Source organism: Manacus candei, unplaced genomic scaffold (genome assembly GCF_025592945.1).
Source record: "Manacus candei isolate 608988 ecotype Guabito, Panama unplaced genomic scaffold, ASM2559294v1 h1tg000052l, whole genome shotgun sequence".
NCBI classification, from domain to species: domain Eukaryota; kingdom Metazoa; phylum Chordata; class Aves; order Passeriformes; family Pipridae; genus Manacus; species Manacus candei.
The window spans coordinates 932,442-952,079 of record NW_026138100.1 but is presented as its reverse complement, the minus strand read 5'-3'; the positions used below and the strand labels follow the sequence as shown (position 1 = coordinate 952,079).

General features: G+C 41.4%; 1 protein-coding gene across 6 annotated transcripts in view; it reads right to left on the bottom strand.

Annotated features, from left to right (window-relative positions):
- AIG1 (androgen induced 1) overlaps positions 1 to 19,638 on the bottom strand; it is a 123,066-nt gene that overhangs the window by 20,686 nt on the left and 82,742 nt on the right. Inside the window, exon 4 of one of the 6 annotated variants that reach the window (XM_051801624.1) lies at positions 15,754 to 15,980. The exons of the other annotated variants lie outside the window; for them this stretch is intronic. Within the exon in view, the coding sequence (XP_051657584.1) occupies positions 15,954 to 15,980 (27 nt within the window). The 3' untranslated portion in view covers positions 15,754 to 15,953. Of the gene's footprint in view, positions 1 to 15,753; positions 15,981 to 19,638 lie in introns of those variants that run through there. 6 annotated transcript variants of the gene reach the window in all.

Here is a 19,638-nt window from a genome sequence, read left to right as displayed (position 1 = left end):
CTGTTTATGCAGGTCATGCTGAAAAAGTGCTTGTAAAGTCATTGAGCCTCATGTATTCCTATCATAAAAATCCCTAAAGAGAGCTTGAAGATGTATTTTAGCAATGGTTTAAAACAAGATTACTCATACGGAAAATAGTATTCCTCTCCTTGAAAAGCCAAAGGCAACTCCTTCCACACCATCAGTCTAAGGTCTCAAAAGGAGAAAATAATTTGTATCAATACCTTTCCTAAATCTCTTTAACTGACTCAAAAAGTTTATCTGTACATAAATTAAATTGTATTAAATTCTAATATCTGGAAATCTCACAGGACTAAGGCTTTCACAGAAGGACATTTTTGGCTTCATGCTAGCCAAAGTATGCTCTTTCTAACCTGAAAACACTGGACTCTGAATCTGTCCCTGGTCCAGGACTAAATATTGCTTGTCCTGGGCTTTTGGCCAGTATAATTTGGGGAAAGAAATTCCACATTTGGGAAAATAAAGAAACCATTATTTGGCATTTTCTTTTTCAAGTGGTGGCTCTCTGATGCTATTCAGAAATTCAAAATCTTGGAAGTGGTTACTGAGGAACTGGATTTATTGGGTGTTGTGCAGGTGAGGTAGCCAAAGGTCAAACTTTGGTCTATCACATGGTGAATGCAACTATCTGCAACGTGGTTCAAACAATTTATCACACAGACATTGTCATTATCTTTTTTATTTCTTTACCCTGTACATGCAAACTCCTTTAACAAATAACTCTAGAGGACGTAACCTCCTAAGCTTTTTTGTTCTCGTATTACAGAAAGCAGTAACAGACTAACATCAGCATAGTCTCACTACTGCACCCACTAACAGACAAAACTGTCTGTCCAGTTTTGCTGGACATGCATTGCCCTGAGTTTGTGCAGGAAGGCAGAGGAAGACAGATATGCAGCCCGGCTTGTGGGTCTCCTAGAGTTTCTTCTCCTCTGCAAAGAAGGCATGTAAGCAAATAAACCTGGGGAACATCCTGAATGAAGGTTTTCTGTCATGAAAACACACTGACATTCCCTACTTCTTTTACCCACTGTATGACATACTTTATTTTGGAGCATTATTTTGCTTCAAATGCAATTAGTTCTAAATGCTATTGTTCATCTTAAAACAATTGTAATTTTGATTGATAGTAAAAGTCTACACACCACAGTGAAGGATAGCAATGTCGGACACAGAGACATTACAAAATCTATAACCTGACCCTTTAAAACACAACTTGAACCATCAGATTTGACTTATGAGACTAGTAACAATAGTGCTTCATGCAAAAAGCATTAGGTTAATGCTGGATCAGGCAAAGTTGCCAAACACACCCTGGTATAATTAATCAAGAATATTTCAAAAACAGATCGCCTGCAAGAGGTTATTGATTTCCTGTCATGACACGTTTTCCTCATGAGGTGCTACAATGCTATGTATCTGAGATGTGCTGGCATGTATTTTTCAGTGACTAAGCCTTGATCTATCTTCCTGGATTCCTGCCACTGGTGCACTGACATCTGCAACTACTCATGTTTGACAGTCTCATGCATGAGCTATGTGGCTTCCAACTTGGATGGGATTAGTATAGGAGACTTTCTGAATACTTTAAATGTAATTGAAAGCAGATAAATACAAGGGTCTCAAGAGGGTGGCATGCTTTTTACAAATGGACATTAAATCACATGTATACATGCTTGGACTAAGAAAGATCTCAGTACAGTTAACCAGTATAGTATGCAAGAAAGTGTTTGTCCTTGTTCTTAAATATGTATGAATTCTGATAACGTCACTTCTTTATAAAATGCAAATACACTGCATGGCTAAAGTGTGGTTTAGACAAGCATGAAAAGATACACATTTGAAGAGAAGGCAGGGGGAAGAGGAACAGAACGTATTCAGAGACTGACAGGTATTCTGCCTTTCACCCATGCCTGAACTAAGGCATTCATGTCTTCTGTGAACCATCCGTGCCAAGTGATGAGAGCTGAAGACAATATACATCATGTAACTAAAGGTTATACTGTTACTGCGTCAAATATCAGTAAGTAAGAAATGATGTTTTCTTTCAGAGCAAAATTCAACGACATTCCTTACATAGAGCACATTTCTATTTATCTGTTTCTTCTTGGAAAATGTGGACAATGATATAACACTCTGCAAATGTATTTCTGTACATATTTACTGAATACTGTAAAAAAGAAGATGCAAATAAAACTGACATTAACACTGCTGTAAAGAGTTTATCTTTCACATTTCGTTACTTTTTAGACTCTGAACTCTGCAAACATAAATAATCTTGCTTTAACACAGATAATGCAGAGCTTGATTAAAAAAAAAAGCCAAAAAACTTTCAGTGGGAAACAGCCTATTCTCTCTTGCTGTCAAATACCTGTTGGAGGATTACAGTGATGGGCAGTACACAAGCATCATAAGAGAACAGTGATACTGAACATATGTAATATCAAAGGGTTCCAAGATGATCAGGTTGCAGTGGAGCTGTGACACCCATAGTATTAAAGCTATGGGCTTCTCTGGGTTGTCTTGCAGACTCTGGCCTGATTTTTTCTGTTCGGTTTAATGTTGATATGTCTGTCTCTGCTTCCCTCACTTACACCTCTGTCCCCAGTCAGGCTGATCTTACTGAGCTGTCAGTGACCTGCATGGTTTTTCTATTTCAAGTGTGAGAAAGGAAGGAGAACTGGAGACGAGATGTGATTCTTCCTACCACATGGTAGCATTTTTCCTAGCAAGCAGAGGAGCAGAACAGCAGCTGTTACCATGTGTAAGGTCAGTTGTTCCTGGGACAGCAGTACGTGTGTGGCAGGGTTGCAATGGGATGAATGGTCTCATCTCTCATACTCCGGAGAACCCTGGAGAAAGCAGGGCTTCCTACTCTGCCTGGTATCACAGCTCCTATCATGGAATAAAGTCCTCAAGGACTTCTGCTCCAGCCTTCCAGATGAGGTCTAAAGAAGTTCAAGCAAAGTATCCCTTGGTTTCCTTCACAAGACCTTGTTAAATGTGGTCTGAGTAATTCACTACTTTGGTGATAATTATAGTACCATAATGCATTTTTTCCAGTACTAGAAATTTTATCTGTATTCCCCTATTGCCACAGGGATTCCAGACAGCACTTCCTTTGCAGCACCTGTTCATAAAGCTGTACAACCAGTCATCTGTAAAGTTTTGCCATGTATTCTTCAACTGATCTGAGCTCTTCTGTGCTGTGGGACTGATGCCAGTACAGGGACTGAGGTCACCACACATGCAAGTGGTTCATGACACTTTTTCTTTAAATGTAAGAAACACCTTTTTTTAACTGTAAAGGTGATTAAATACTGAAAGTAGTTGCTCAGAGAGGTTGTGGAGTCTCCATGCTTGGTGGTATTAAAAAACTGACAGGACACTATCCTAGGCCACTGGCTACAGCTGACTCTGCTTGAAGGGGATGTTAGACAAGACAATCTCCATAGGTGCCTTCTCACCCCATCAACCCTGTGATTCTATGGCCCTATGTCCCTAATTGCCTGGCTGTTATGGTCACTGCCTTTATATCCGGTCTTGTCAGCCCTCAGTATCTCTTGTCCCTCTCCACTCCCTGGCCAATGCTGGGTCTGTAAAAAGTTGCTGCATTTTGTACATGGTCTTTGATACCACTCCCTTGGTTCTCTGGGGTAAGAGCAGAAAAGGAAAGCTGAACCAACCTGATCTGCAGTATTTCTACCCTGTGCTCTTCTGAAGTGTCTCTTATTCACACTCAAGAGTATTTTCTGAATAGACCCGTAAGTCACCAGTTTTTAATTGAGGAATAGAGAGATGACAGAAAAGACCCAGTTCTACATGTCTGTCTCCTTGTTAATGGTCACACTGTGTGTAAATGTGTGTTTAAAGCAGAAGATTATGGAAATGCCTTTGAGGTGGGAATGGACTGACCAGTCACTAGATGTATTTCGTAATGTTACCTATAACATTGTTCTGTTGCAACTAAAATACTCAGAGTGACTACAATTGCAAGAATTGCAGAGTAAACCTTTACAAACAAGGAATACCACTACAAATGTGTCACTGAAGAGAGATATGAGTGATTCCAAGCTGCCTGAGACTATCTGATTGACTTTATACTGGAGAATGGCTTCTGTTGGGAATGGGAAAATGCACATTTAATTAAGACCACTCAAACTCCATAGTAGTGGTATTTTCCACTGGGATAAAGGACAAAGGATAACCCTGTTTTTAAGAGAAAGACCAAAGAACCACCTCAAGTGCATTGGGCTGCAGTGCGGATGTGGGAGCCAGCATGGTGGGCTACGTTGGCACAGCAAGTTGAGTGAGAGGAGATGTCTTCAAAAGAGCAGATTAGCTGAGAAGGGCTGGTTAGGGCCTGTCTCCACAACTGGAGCTGCAGACACCTCAGCTGTGCTTGCTGAAAGACTCACTGGCTCAGATTTGGGTCTGCACCAAGCTAAGACAACACGGTATGAGGAGTCCATAGTGGAGACCGCAAGGATGGCAGCTATTCTCCCAGGATTGAGAAGGAGGACTGACTTAAGAGCATTGCAAAGGTATGCCAAAAGGAATAGAGACTTACCTAACACTGTTGGTTTATTCATTATGGGCTTCCTCACAGAATTTTCCCCCCACAGCAATAAGGCTGTATTTGCTTGAATGCCTTCGAGTCACTGCTAGCAAGCAGATAAGCACTGCTGCTCAGGGGCACCCATGTGTGTAATTCACTTCTGCAAGTTTCTAGGGAGAGTCTTCTGCCAGTTTTATTTTCAGCAAGAATACCTAAGCGATTGAAGCTGGCCTGTTTGACTGGTAGCAGCGCTGGGTAGAGAGGGTACATAATGCACACCCACGTCAGATCACACTCAGCATTTGTTTCTGCTTTCCTGCTGCTGTAGTGCATTCTTAGCAGGCTACTAAACTTTGTACTGGCACTTCTGCAGAAAGTACCTGGCAGTAGAACAGTATTAGTATTTTAATTACTTGACCTAGTGGCCTACCTTGTTGATCAGGTTTCTTTAGCCCTATAACCAACTTCTTAATGCTCTTTACTATTGAACAAAACTAAAACATTAGAAAAAGCTTGCTGCTCTGATGAAATGTCCACAAGCACAGGAACTACTATAAAAAGACAATATTATCTTGTGGTCCTTAGATAAATCCTAAACTTTAATCAGCTATCTCCAATACATTCTCCAGTGAATGACACTGCTTTCTCATCTCAGCAATACCAATTATCATTTTACTGCAAAACAAAGGAGCAAAAAAACCCCAAACCCCCAGACTTCTTAGCCAACTCTGACAAGAAGTGCAATAAGAGACCCTTGATAACCCAGAGTCACTACGGGATCAGCTGAGATTACCACAGTACAATTCTTTGTGATGGTGGTATATTATTAGTCTTATTAATAATTAAATAACTTCTGACTGTCAGTATGCTTTATAAAAATTCCAAGTAACCTTTATAAAATTTCTTTGAGATAGTGGGGAAGAAAAATAAAATCACTTTATCAGTGAAAAAATGTACACAAAGAAAGAAAAAGCATCTTGTCTAAACCAAGGCAAAAGGCAAACGGTGATGGATTTTGTACTGGAATGTAGCTTGGTGATGCCTTCGACTGGGCTCGGCCCACTTCAACACTCCCTTGTCAGGAGGTCAAAGTCAGAACAATACTGGTGGCAAGTCCACAGCTACTTAAGGGCTTCAGTGTACTAACCTCTAACATTCATGGCATCAGGAGAAGAAAATCATGTGGATAAAATCCAATAGTTTAGGCACCCAATCAAAACAGATTATTTCAAAACTTCTTATTAAATGCCTCTCTAAATGTCAATGTAAACATGCTAGAGGGAACACAAAAAGGCCAGAGGAAGACCTGGGCTATTGTCTGTGAAATTTATTCTTGTTCTTACTCCTTTCTTCTGCTGAAAGCAGAGAGCAACTGGGGGCTTAATACCAATGGACTTCAGTTTCAGGAGAACTTTAGACAGGTTTCATGAATTTGAGCCCAGGCTTAGCAACATGCATCCAAGTGACTATATGGTCAAGATTCAAGGATTCATGGCATGCCTTTAGTAAGGCACATCGCGGGAAGCAGGAAGGATGCAGCAGTAGGTTAGGAAGCCAGGAACATCACAATAACATTTGTGAAGGAGTTTCTGTAATGTTTCCAATCTCCCCTTCCCAGGAAAAGTCAGCAACATCTCAGGAATAACCAGAAGTCTAAAGAAGCTAATAGAAACTGTACTTTGGTATCCTCCTCCAGTCTGTCTTCAGATGGGATCAAGGGGCTGAAATGAGTCTACCAGCATTAGTGGATGAGCTCATGATGGCTATGGACATACTACAAACCTCTGTGCCACAACCACTGCCTAAATAAATATTCCCTCTGTCTCTCCCATACAACCGCTGGGAACTTGGCAAACACCAACTAGCTTCTAGCAGTCCTGTAAAGCAGGAAAGCACTGTGTGTGTTTTAAGAAGAGAACCAAGTTACGAACACTATAAACCACTGACATACAGTGTGTAAGTGGCAGCATTAAGACCTGCTCCTTGATCCTTCAGGAAACCTTCTCTACTGATCCTTCTCCCCTACTGGTAGCTGAGACACAAGCTCCTTCCCCAGGCAGAAGGTTCTCCCTCTGTGCTGGGCAGCATCAGCTGGTGGTGTGGCATGAGGGTTCTCAGCTGAGCCCTGCTGCCCACCCAGGTACTGGTGACCAGAGAGCATATCACTAAAACTGCTTCCTTCCCCCCAAGCAGGACTGAAGGAGATCTCTACTGTACCTCTCCCAGGGTTCTTGACAGATGACGGTTTTGGCCAAAAAGTGGAAAGGCCTTCTCACTCTGCATCTGAGAGAGGTCAACAGCCCTTCTAGCCAGTAAATCTTTTTCTGAGAGTTGAGAATTGCAGATATGGTATTATATCAACTGTTTTCAGCTGCTTTTGTGGTGGGAGAGTTAATAAATAATCATTTATTTTTGAGAAATGAAAGCAATGCAGATTTAGCCTTTTCCTTTTTTTATCTTTAAAGAAAAAAATTACTCCAGTTTTTCCCCTTAAAAATAAAGTATTGAAGCATTTATTTGAGTCAATCAGAAATGCCATTTTTCATTAAAAAGTACAGAATCATAGAATATCCTGAGTTGGAAGGGACACACAAGGATCACTGAAGTCTAACTCCTGTCCCTTCACAGGACAACCTCAGGAATCACACCATATGCCTGAGAGCATGAACTCTGTCAGGCTTGGTGCTTGTGACCACTTCCTTTGGAAGCTTGTTCCAGTACCCAATCACACTCCAGGTGAAGAACCTTTTCCTAGTAACTAAACTAAACCTCCCCTGACACAACTTCAGGCCATTCCTTCGGGTTCAATCACTGGTCACCAGAGAGAAGAGATCAGTGCCTGCCCCTCCTCTTCCCCTCATGAGGAAGTTTTAACAGCAATGAAGTCTCCCCTCGGTCTCCTCCTCTCCAGGCTGAACAGACTGAGTGACCTCAACTATTCTTCATATTGCTTTCTCATCCCATTACCACGGGGTTCCAGATTAGAAAGGTGGGAAGGTAGCAATGTTGGTGCCCTGCCATGATCCCTTTGGCATGACTTTACCAGTCCCAGTGTCCCCTGAGCTATACAGGGTCTCTGAACTCTATCCATAATCCTAACAATAATGGTACCTTGGTGCTAAGGCTGCCACACATCACCATGCGTGGCCCAGACTACAAAGCTTTGAAGACAGTAATGTTGGTGCTCTGCAGCCATCCCCTTGGCATGACTTTTGCAGTTCCTGTGTCCCTGGAGGTGTAGGCTTTCTGACTCTCTGAGCCCTAACACTAATGGTAATGGAATCTTGGTGCTGCTACTGAGGTTCCCCAAAACAAGGCTCTCTTAGAAAAGTAGGGAGGTAGCAATGTTGGTGCCCTGCTGTGATCCCCTTGGCACGACTTTTCCAGCCCCAGTGTCCATGAAGCAACAGGCTTTCTGTCTCTGTGAACCATATCTTTGAATTTAATATGTGAACAACTCTGGTGGTAAAGTAATTGACCAGCGATGTTGAAAAAATGTCCCGATACCTACTAGAATTCCTTTGAGAAGAATAAATGCATCTAGAGGGACTGAAATATAGTTGAAATTGGAGAAAATATCTGGAAAATCTTACTAAAAGTCATTTTTCATCAAGGCCATTAGCACTCTATTTGTCAAAGCATTCAGAAAGCTCCTTTGTTGGACTCATTGCTAATGCTGCTGCTTATGTTGGGACAGTAATAATCTTCTATTAAACAGGAAGCCACATTCTTTCATTTTGGGTGAGGATTTGTAAATGGCAGTCTATTCATCCATTTATCAATTCCAGATGTATTTAATAGTCCTTCAAACTAAAAGTGGGAAAACAAAAATTAGATTAATTGTAATATGGCAACAGTCTTCAGTATACGATACCATGCTTTCTGCCCTCTAAGGACTCCTAAATCACTTCAACAAACATTTTCATGCCTTGGTTATATTGAGAGCAGGGAAACCTCCAGCTCTGACTTCATTTGGGATGAGCCACCACCAGCTGAAGTGTTCTTTCTCCTCCTACCTTTTACCTCCTTTCTCTATAAAATCCATTTTTTCCCTCTCTACTTCAAGCCTCACGTTGCCTGGATGTTGCTCTGCTCCTCCATTCTCTCTCCACTTGTGTCAAGATGAGTGTTAACGAGGTTTTTCATCAGCGAAAGATCTGTCTGACTTTTGATAGGGAAGAAATTCCCTGTCCTATCTTTCTTCTTTATGGCCTATTTCAGTATTGCACACAAGATAAACTACTGCTTCATTCACAGCCAGAGCAACAGGCAGGTATTCTAGAGACACAGTGCAGCTATGAAGTCCTCCAGGGAGGATTGCTCATGGAGGTTGGAGAAAAAGCTTTCTTGTTTAAGGATGTTGTAGTTTAAAATGTGCAGTGGGAGAAATGGAATGAACCACATCACTGATATTTTTAATACTATGAAAGGCAGTATTTCACCAGTTTTGTAAGGACAGGAAAAAAGAAAAGCAAGCAGTGGCAAAAACCAAACGAACCAAGCATCCAGAGCTCAGGGAACATAAGGAGGATAGGCAAAGTGCAGAAGTCACTAGAGACAATGCACTGCACCTCATGAGTGCAAATTCTTGCTATTATGGCATAAACTATTTATGCTCTCTCCTTACTCCTCTGTAAGAGATGGGCAACTTACCTCGCATCTTGAGCAGGTGCGTGCAAGGCAAAAGCATACAGACAGACATAACAGAGCAGATGGAGAACATATGAGTCAAAGCATACTCTGTAAACAGATATTACAGAAGTAGATAGGTGGAAAAAGGCTTCTTTATTAAGTGCTCTAAGCACTTCCCTAGGAATCTATTCCTTTAGCATAAGGAAATAGTCCTTCTCTCTCGTGAGGAACTGAAAAACATTTGCTTTACTGATTGCTTTGGTACAGATCTAAGTTTTGGGAATCTGACCTTTAAGGTGGAAGCTCAGTACTGCTAATGATTTTTGTGTAGGATGTATGTATCTTAGCTGGCATAGGCTAAATATGTAACATACAAGGTCTATATTTCAAAGAGAAGATATGCAGCTTTCCAGCATTTTCTAATTTCTGTTTCAGCTCTTCATTCTTTCTTAAACTCTTTTTACAGAATTGCAGGATCATTTCGGTTGGAAAAATCATCTGACATCATGGAGTCAAACCTTTCACTGAACACCACCATGTTAACTAGGCCATGGCACTAAGTGCCACGTCCAGTTGTTTCTTGAACACTTCCAGGGACAGTAACTCCAATACCTCCTTGGGCAATCCATTCCAATGTTTAACAACCCTTTCTGTGAAGAAATTCTTCCTATGTCCAGCCTGAACTTTCCCTGACACAATTTGAGGCTATGCTCTCTTGTACTGTCACTTTTTGCCTGTGAGAAAAGACTGACCCCCAAAGATGAGGAAAGTCTCTGGATATCACTTTTTTTTTTTTGGTCAACTGCTGACATAAAAAAGGGAAAATCATGGGGAGGAGGATAAAATGGGAGAAGAAAACTCATAATGGTAAAATTTTAAACTACTGAAGTTTAAGTTTTGATAAAAAAACAGATTTAAACAACAATTATGAAAAAGAAGGTTCTAGCTAAAGACAAGTATTTATTTTTTGCTGGAAATAGCCTCTGATTATTCTATTCAGCTTTTGTTACATTCCAGCTATAAAGTGCTAATCAGTACAAAATTTAAAAATTCATTACAAGTTAAATAATGCACTTTAATTATGTACCTTACTAATGTACTTTAATAACATCCATACACAGATGCATAGTATGTCTTGTATATACAAATCCCTACCATTTTCACCCTAAGATATCAGCAATTTTAAAGTGTCACGCACCTGCAAAATAACATCCATTGTTGTATTCACCATGAGCATGTATGTATGAGACCACTACATAGATTTTCTTCAGATTCTGATGAAGTGTTTCGGTTTCTTGAGGCACACCAACCTCTTTGTAATATTTTCAGAAATAAATCTATTGTGAATTTTTCCTAAAGCCTACATGCAACCTATAAAAGTATATATGTCTCCTTGCAGGTCAATTATTCTCAAGGTTTCCACTCAGAGATGAAGTTCTCTAAGATTCACTCTCCTTTCCCTCCTCTCTCTTCACCATGTTTGAATTCTGACATTTGCTTGCTGAAAGGATGAGTTAACTCAGAGGCAATGCTGCTATATTTTACCTGCTTAAAGAATGGCCAGCAAGGAGGGCTTGTTTATTTCCCTCAAAGCCACACTGCCATAATATCATATTGCATTTGCCCAAGTCAGATAACTCTTACAGCCCACATACAAATGGAAATTATTTTGCCACTTCTGTCTCAAATAATCTTTTTCACAATTACTGGATTACCTCAAACCTCTTAGATAACACTAGTGCAGTTTAGATACACAAGAGAATCTACCAGTGGTTTTTTGCCAAATGTTATTTTTTAACACTTCCTCCTATGAATCCTAAACAACTTTTTGTTATTCATCTCACTAACCATTCATGGATGAATGGCAATTGCTGAATGTCTTAGAAACAACACCTTGAAAATGTCATTCAAATAAATTTTTCAACAGCATGAGAGGCTAGGAGGTAATTCACACTTCTTTTATAATAATATTCTACAAGAGGTACTGTAGTCATCTGCCTTCCTGCCACCTCCTACAAAAGTAAAGGATTATAAATTCACTTTGATTTAGTGCAGCCAAATGTACCAGGCAGAGAAAAACACTGCAGATAGAATATGCTATTAAGACTGGGACACTATGAGAAAAGCGATATCCATTATACCCCAAAACTAACCTGTTCCTCCCAGTTCAGCGAAAGCATGGGAGAATTCTGCAAGGCAGAGCTGGAATACGTCTTTCCTTCTGTAAAGAGCATTCATCCATGCACAGGAATGCCAGAAGCATCCAAGCCTGGTATCTTGAACACTGCCTTTTCTAATGAGAGAAGCTCAGAACCCCACTTTCCCCCCCTAAATATCAGCTACTTATTAAAATCCATAGATTCCCTCTTCCTGAAGTTGTGTACGCACCTTAGAGGTTCACTGAACCCTGATCCTCAAGTGCCAAGACAGCATTATGCCAGCATTTGCTCATATCCAACTCTGCCATGACTCTAAAACCAGCAGCAACTCAAGACCCAAAGCTGGGATAAAGGAACTAGACACCCTGTGGCTAAAAGAGGGTTTCATCCTCTTTCAAGGGGCAATTGAGGAATCAGGAGGTACCAGTTAAGAAATTCATGTCACAAGATCCATCATGCATCTGACACTTCAGATCATTTTCTGCTGTTGTCACCATGTCCCCAGACCCCCAAAACCAAAGGAACAGCAGATTTGAACCGTGGCTGAGGAATGTATGAAGCAATCAAACCCAAATCATCTATTGTCAAAGTCTGTCTGTGTTACCAAATGCAGATGTAAAAAACCCACCACCATTGCTACTGCTAAATTAATTTCCACAGTATATTCTGCATACACAAAGATTAAGCCAAAGGAATTAAAAAAAGAGAGGGAAAAATTGCCTATTTCCTCTAATCAGATATGCAGACCAAGCATCTTCCTGTAAGTCAGTCCCTTTCAGACAAAAACTCTGATAAATCTTACAGTTAAGAGTGAACCCACTTTTAAGCATAACATTTGAACCTAAGCTCATTCTTCTGATGACTTCATATGAAGGATGCTGGCACCACACAGTCAAGGACACTGTAGTTCCAACCCCTCTCAAGGTGGATGCTGCATAATCTCTTTCTCATTTGATATACAGAATGGCATGTACTTGCCATGAACTTTGGCCTTACGGGGCTGCTGGAAAGGCTGAAAATATTCTGCTGTATTTAGGGCCTTCTCCAGTTCTCTTAGTCAGAACAGTTTAACACACTGTCAGTCTGACTAGTGCCTCATGTAGGGAGAGATTTCTCTTCCCTTCCATCACACCTGAAAGCAACAAAGCTGACTTGGAGGACAAAAGAAAGCAGCCAATTGGTTTCAATCCTTCTGGTTTTCAGCATGTTCCAGGACAATTTCCACAGTCTCTACCATGGGGCTAAGGAGTTCATCACAGGCTTACCTAATGTAATACCCTCTTCCCCACAGCTCATCTGCCATCACTGCGGAGCATGAGCACCGCTCTGTGTGGCACCTCCCACGTGGTGGAAGACATACCCTGAGACAGAAGGGGAACTTCTATGGTACCTAGTTTCTGGTCCGGTGAAAGGCCAAACAGGTCCCTCAGGTAGATCAAGAGAGCTTCAGAGACTGCCTAGCCTGAGAGTAAAGCTATGATGTCTCAGAATAATTTTTAAAATTAATTCCTCATGCTGTTTACAGGATTGGACCTTCCCACTATCAAAGCAGCTGAAGATTTAACCTCCCTGTGCTGCTCCCAGCAGCACTGCAGCTATTGAGCTGCTTGCACGTTGTCTGTCTGTCTGTCCCATCGGAAAACACTTCCTGTAAAATGAATTTTTGGCATGGCTGCTTCATTCTGCGCCAAGAGCAGAAAGTTGATGCACAGATTAGCGATCGATTTTCTAAGAAGTATCCCACAAATCAGGTCTCTTCTCTCTGTTTGCCTTCAAATTTCTGACCGAGACTCTATAATTAATTTAAACAGATACAAGCACTTCTCCTCCTCTCTTTTTTGATGCGAGCTGTTTCAACAGACTGTGCAGCGAAGCTGCAGCAATTTCAAAGGCTTCCGCTCCCTGCACAGAAGGGAGCAGCTGCAGGAATAGCTCTTTGAAGAGGAAATGGCACCCAATGGGACTGGCAGGCAGCTCCGAGCTGAGCTCAAACAGCCCCCAAAGTCCTTGGGAGCATCTGAGGACATCAAAAGAGGAAAGAATGAGGCTGGGAGAAGCCTGAAGAATGACATTCCCCCATCCCTGGAGCTTTCTTCTTTGCAAGCAGCAGGGTCTGAGAAGAAGAGTCTTCCTTATACTTGGTCAGATAATCCTACTAATATTGAAAAACTGGATATAAGGGTTGAACACAGAAGGTGGTTTCAGTCCTGGACTATTTATTAAACTGTAAATGTATAAATATATATACAGACCAAACATATGTATACAAATTTTGGATTTCTGTATATTATTAAAAATCCTACTCTATTCCGATTAATATAAATAAGTATACAACCATATTTCAAAATTACTATAAAGCACTCGTGGGCTTCATGCATGTTTAACTGGTTAACTGATGAACTCACTGATGTGATTTATCTCAGTGAAATGGTACTTTATTTTGATGATTGCAAATATACCCTTCTGTTATTTACAGCACAGGACACACTTTCCTACTATCCTATTTAAGTGATTTATAGCAAATTCAATAGATAAAATAAAGAAATCTTTATTTCAGATATATGAATTTGTGCACAGGTACCCTCTCTGTCCCCAAAGGGGGTAGCATCACTGACTTACTGCTGAACTTCATAACTGCTGGAATTTTCTAATGCTGATTTAATGGGCTTCACACATAATCGGATTGTATCCACTGAAGCCCTATGGCCTACGCTACTCCTGTAGGACTACCCCAGCAGAGGGGTAGTTCAAACAGCAGTCAATTTTTAGTGGCAGGCCCAGAACAAATGCATGTTCTTTTATGAAAGCTGCATGCTTCCCTAATTACTTATATATATAAAAAAATGCCATTTTACTACACTCTGCTACTGTGCATAACCAACATGTTGTCCAGAAAAAGAACTGACACAACATACCCTGCAAGTGCCTCTTTTTTGTCAGATGGCACTAATTATACACCCAATGCATCAAACTTCTCCATCCTTGTCCTCCTAACTGGCAAATTCTGACTTTTCCCATTGATTTCACACCACTCTTCTTTGGTCACTTTTCAGTTCTACTTTTGGAACAATTTAAGCACGTGAACATACTGCATGTGCCTATTTATGCCCATACTTCTGCACATCCACTGGCAGAGATGTGGACAGCCTTTTTTGTGAGATTATGCTGAGTTTGAAAGGACAATACTGCATCCTGGTAGGAACGGTCCTCAAACAATTTTGCTTTATAAAGTTTTGTTTTGCTATTAACATGACACCCTGGTGTTCTGATACCGCCCTACAAATTATGATAAAGAATGATATTCTATTTTATTACACATTGCAATGAACTGGCTAATGAACTTCATTAAAAACACTTCACTTTTCCTAAGTGTATAGGCTACTCAACTGGGTTATTAGATGATGTGGAAAAATATAAGGAACTAAGTTCAGATCAGTGGAATAATTATCATTTCCACTTCTCTCTGAAGTGCAAGGTTTGCTGATACGCCTTGACACCTCATATCTTAGCTGCATTTTCAACGTCTGGCAGGGTCAGTTGTTCAGAGACAAAAACTCCACGGCCAGTTGCTTATACTTCTGACAGCAAAATTAGAATGCAGAGCAGGAAATAAACTGAAATGGTCTCATACTTGAATGGAATATCAACATTCTGCTTAATTAGGTCACTAAGCATATGTTTGTTTACTTGGATATCTTCTCTCTGGCAGTTCATCTTTGGGTAACACAACTGTCTCACTGGAGAGAGTGGAACTCCCATGGCGGATAACATGAGGTCGGTAATTTGGGGGCTAGAAAAGTATGTTTATCAACACTATTTCAAATACCTCATAATGTAGAGAGTTAGAGTGTGAGAGCAATATGTGCCTCACTGGCTTCTGTGTCAGGTTGGTGTCCATAAGAAGGGCAGCACAGCCATTAGGGAGCTGGTTACAGCTCTCCGAATTTCTGCTTGTCCCTGATTTACCTTCTTAGTTGATTGTAATGCAGAGAAGGGTGCAGAAGCTAGCAATGCCTATTCCATACATATGGAAAATTTTCCCATGTTGCACACCAAGAGGCACAGGCAATATTGCCACCTACATTCATCCCAATCACTGTGTAATTTTTTTATATGTTACATTTTATTTTTATAATTCTCTTCTACATCCATCTATGCACTAATTTTCTTCTTTGTTTTAAGAGCACTGGATGCTTAGAATGTGTATCCAACCTTCTTGTCTTCAGAGGTCCAAGTACACTTCTGTTGGTGCAGATAAAGCCCAATAATTTCCATTTCTGTTTGCATTACAGGCCCAAGCCTCAGCTGAGACTAAAGGAAATCCTTCAGAGATGGTCACAGTACAGACAGGTCCACATAGGCACTGTGGAAAGAGCAGACTGCTGACTCCTCCTTTTATGGGCCTGTGTTGAAAGGAGGACAGGGCTTACAGGAAACTGTGTGTGCTGTTCCCTCCAGATTCCAGTTACAGGACATGGAGCTTTAGGACAGGCGTGTTTTTCACTGAGTCTTTTCTGCATGGAGTATCTCAGCAGTTGTTCCTCTGCTATCAGTCTCACGTCAGTTCCTGGGATGAGTTTTTCTTATTTCTCGATAGAGATTACTTGCACCTGGATGGGAATGATAGGGTGTTGGCAGAGACACTGAGCAGACGAGAGGAGAGGGGAGAAACCTTGCCAACCTTTGTGTGTGCAACTGCTGAGTCAGTTCAACAGCCCCAGAAATCCCCACCCCCACAAACACAGGTGCAGACGACCATGTAAAAGTAATCTGAATTCGGCTGCTGCCCAAATTCCACATTCCTCTTGGCTCCACTGGAGCCTTTTCCCCACATGACCTCATCTCCCATACCCGTGAGGGGGACTGCCAGCCAGGCAACGCACAGTTTTGCTCAAAACATCCAGGAGTTGTTGCGGAAGTGGGAAGGACATGGGAGCTGATACAGTTGAGAGGAAGAGCACATAGGAATGCCTGGGTCTGGGCCTTTGAACCCCAGACTTCCCCCACAGCCACTGAAGTCTGGAATCCAGATCCTTCGAGCTACCAGGCTGCTTTTGTGTCCTTCCACTCCAGCAATAATGCCCAGGCTCCTTGAGATCCCTTCATGTGAAGGACTCTGCCAGTGTAAAGCTGCTCTGCAAAGAGCCTGGCAGTTTCCATTTTGTCCCCCTCTAGAAAAGGATTAGAGCATATCAGGATGATCTTGTGGGAGATTCAAGATGCCACAAGCCAGCCTCAGCTGCTGACGGAAGCAGTCAGGCCTCTGCCCCTCTCCGTACACAGCTCCAAGTAGCTGAGGACTGACATGATGTGAACAGCAACTTCAGTTCCAGCTTGAGGACTGAGGGCTAATTCCTACACCCATCTCAACACATGAATTAATACTGAGTACAGATACAGCATATGGAGCTCACAGACATATCAAAACACAACCACTGAAGATTAAGATTTAACCTACACAAGCTCTAATGATGCTCTTGACTACTGGGTCAATTTTTCTTACATGTGATGACATCCACCTGTCTACAAAAGAAGAGTAAACTCCTTTATTTTAACTTCGGTTAAACAGCCAGCAAGTCCACACATTCATCATTTGCCAGGGAGACTAATGAAGCCAAAGCCAGTGGCAATCAAACACATGACATCTAACCAAAGGCTGCTTCCATGCTGTGTTTCAGTTTCCAAAATGAAGCCACTTCATGTGGCTTTGTACAACAAGCTTTGTAACTTGCCTGATTTGATTTTGAGGAAGTCTTCAATCATTTTTCAAAGAAGAGTGAAAAAAAAATTGGTTGATTTTGATTACAGTAAAACGGACACAAAGCCTGAAGTACTTCAGATAGCAAAAGTTTCAGGATTCACAAGAAGTTCGAAAAAGGAAAGTGGACTAGAAATCCTGATACAACTTCACTGTAGAGACCACTGCTTCAGCTGCTATGATTGGTAAAGGAAAATCAAAATCTGTAGCACTCAGATATGTATCATATTTTATGATGCATATCTATGAACCACCCATTCCCTCATCTCATGTTTAGCATATCCCATGTGTTAAGGCAAAAAATAAAAACCTGAGCAGTAGGCATGAGAATGACAACACCATCGGGAGCCTCCTGCTGTTGGAGGCTTTATCAAGGAGAACTTTGACTGTCAGCTTGGCTGAGCTTCAAATTTGCCCTAAATATGGTGCAACTGGCTAAGAAGAGCTGGGACGACAGGGTGAGAAAGCTTGCCACCAGAGAACTAGCAACATAAGAGGGTGGCTACCTTCCTCTTTGCTGGGCTCTCATACAGACTGATCAAAAAGGCAACACTAATACAAACTACCAGTAAGTGTTAGGTACTGTGTATGCCAAGCTCAAGCAAGGCTGCTCATGCGAAGCAGGGGCTGTGGCCTTGCAGATGGGGCACAGGCACAGAGCAGCACAGAGGTGTTTGCACAGGCACAGTGCAGCTCATGGTGGGAAGGAAAAAATGAATTGCAAGAGGAATTCCGCTTTTAGGAAGTTGCTAAGAGGCACTATGTGCCTATTTAAGTCTGAATTGTGTAAGCAGTGGAAACAGAAAGGGAATGGTGGGCAAGGTTAGGACTGCCCATTGAATTTCCTGGATTGGCTAGGAAAAAATCCTATCTGCCATCTGAGTGGAGCACTCTTGATGTTTTGTCTACATCTTTAGCCTCCTTTAGGGCTATTATCATATGTCACAGACCTCCTTCCTACAGCAGCCATGAAGCTGCTTCAGAATTTTTGCTGGCTCCTAGGGAGAAGTATTGAGTGGGAAGCTTTATTTTTTCTGTCAATCTCAGTCATGGTCACTGCAACCTCCCATGGTTGTGAACTGTATCCAAAGATCCTATGGATGCCCTTTTGCACTCAAGCTCTGGGTTAGGCTTTAGGCTGAAATCATGTTGTGAACTTTGGAGAAGGGAGGTGTGTGGGAAGGAAGAAATGAGAACAGAAGGAAAGGACACTGCAAGAGCCAACACCGGGATGGAAAAATGGAGATTTACAGGAAACTTGTCCTTACAAGAAATGCAGAACAGAAAATTGTTGACATGACATCCTACATGAAACAGAGATACACACAACACTATCAGCAGCTTTGGAGGTGTGCATGATCAGAGTAGTAAGGAAGAAGAAACATCCTGAATCTGAATCACTATCTGTCCTGAAACAGAGATTTAATTCATTTCTGGTTTTAAAAGTTGGAAGAGATCATTTATAATTTGAGTATTTTTCAGAATAATTGAAAACAAATAAGGAAAAAACTAGCTTACAAGTACCAGAAAGCCATGTTTGGGATGCTTTGTTTTTATTAGAATTTTTTTTACACAGAGTATTTATAAAATCCAAATACAGATTTGTGGCTCCATATGTACAGTCAGTAGAACATTTGGTTGCACTGTGGTCATCTCAGTGGTATTAACCTGCAGCCTCGTCATTTATTATTTGTAACATCACTGTCTTTGTGAAGCACCAAGTCACAATTATCATAAATCCCACATATTTCACTTCAGTACGAAAATTTTGATCAGTCTTAAGAGTGAAAAAGGAGGAGAAATTAAGTCACCCAAACAGGCAGAACAATCAGATTCTGTGGGAACATACAACAGGACAAGCAAATCATGCCAACAAGAATTTTGGCTCTAATATGTTGAAGTGTGAATAAAAGCTCTTGTGCCTTGCTTGTCAAAAGACCACATGCCACAGCTTGGCCATGTAGGCAATTACCATAATCTTCCGTGGACCTGCAAAGTATTCCAGAAGTGAACATGCACTACTGAAATCAGCTGGTAAAATTCAGCCCTGCTCCCACTTCTGAAGTTGTAGCAGTCCATGCTCTCATTCAACAGCAAGAATTCGGGGCAAGGATCATCCTCTAGTATGTACTTTGTACAGAGCCAAGACAAAGAGTGGAGAACTCTAGCTGCCACACAACATAAATAATAGTGATTCATCTTCCTAATGACTCCCTATTAGCTTGATTGCCTGCCTTGATTCACATGAGGTCTGTAACAGCTTCTGTGGGCTGTCAGAAACCTTATTTCCTCGAGCTGTTTATATTGGTGAAAAAGACACCAACACACCTGCCTCCTGAGAGGATGTGTTTGAGGCAGAACACAACACAACCTCTCCTCTTCATGCCTGAATGCAAGTTTGCTTGAGCTGCTCTTGAAGTGATGAGGAAAAATGGGAATCCAGGCTCTGTATCTGCAGCCAAGAGCAGCTTATTTCTAGCTCAGGTGAGACTTATATTTTGGGGGAAACA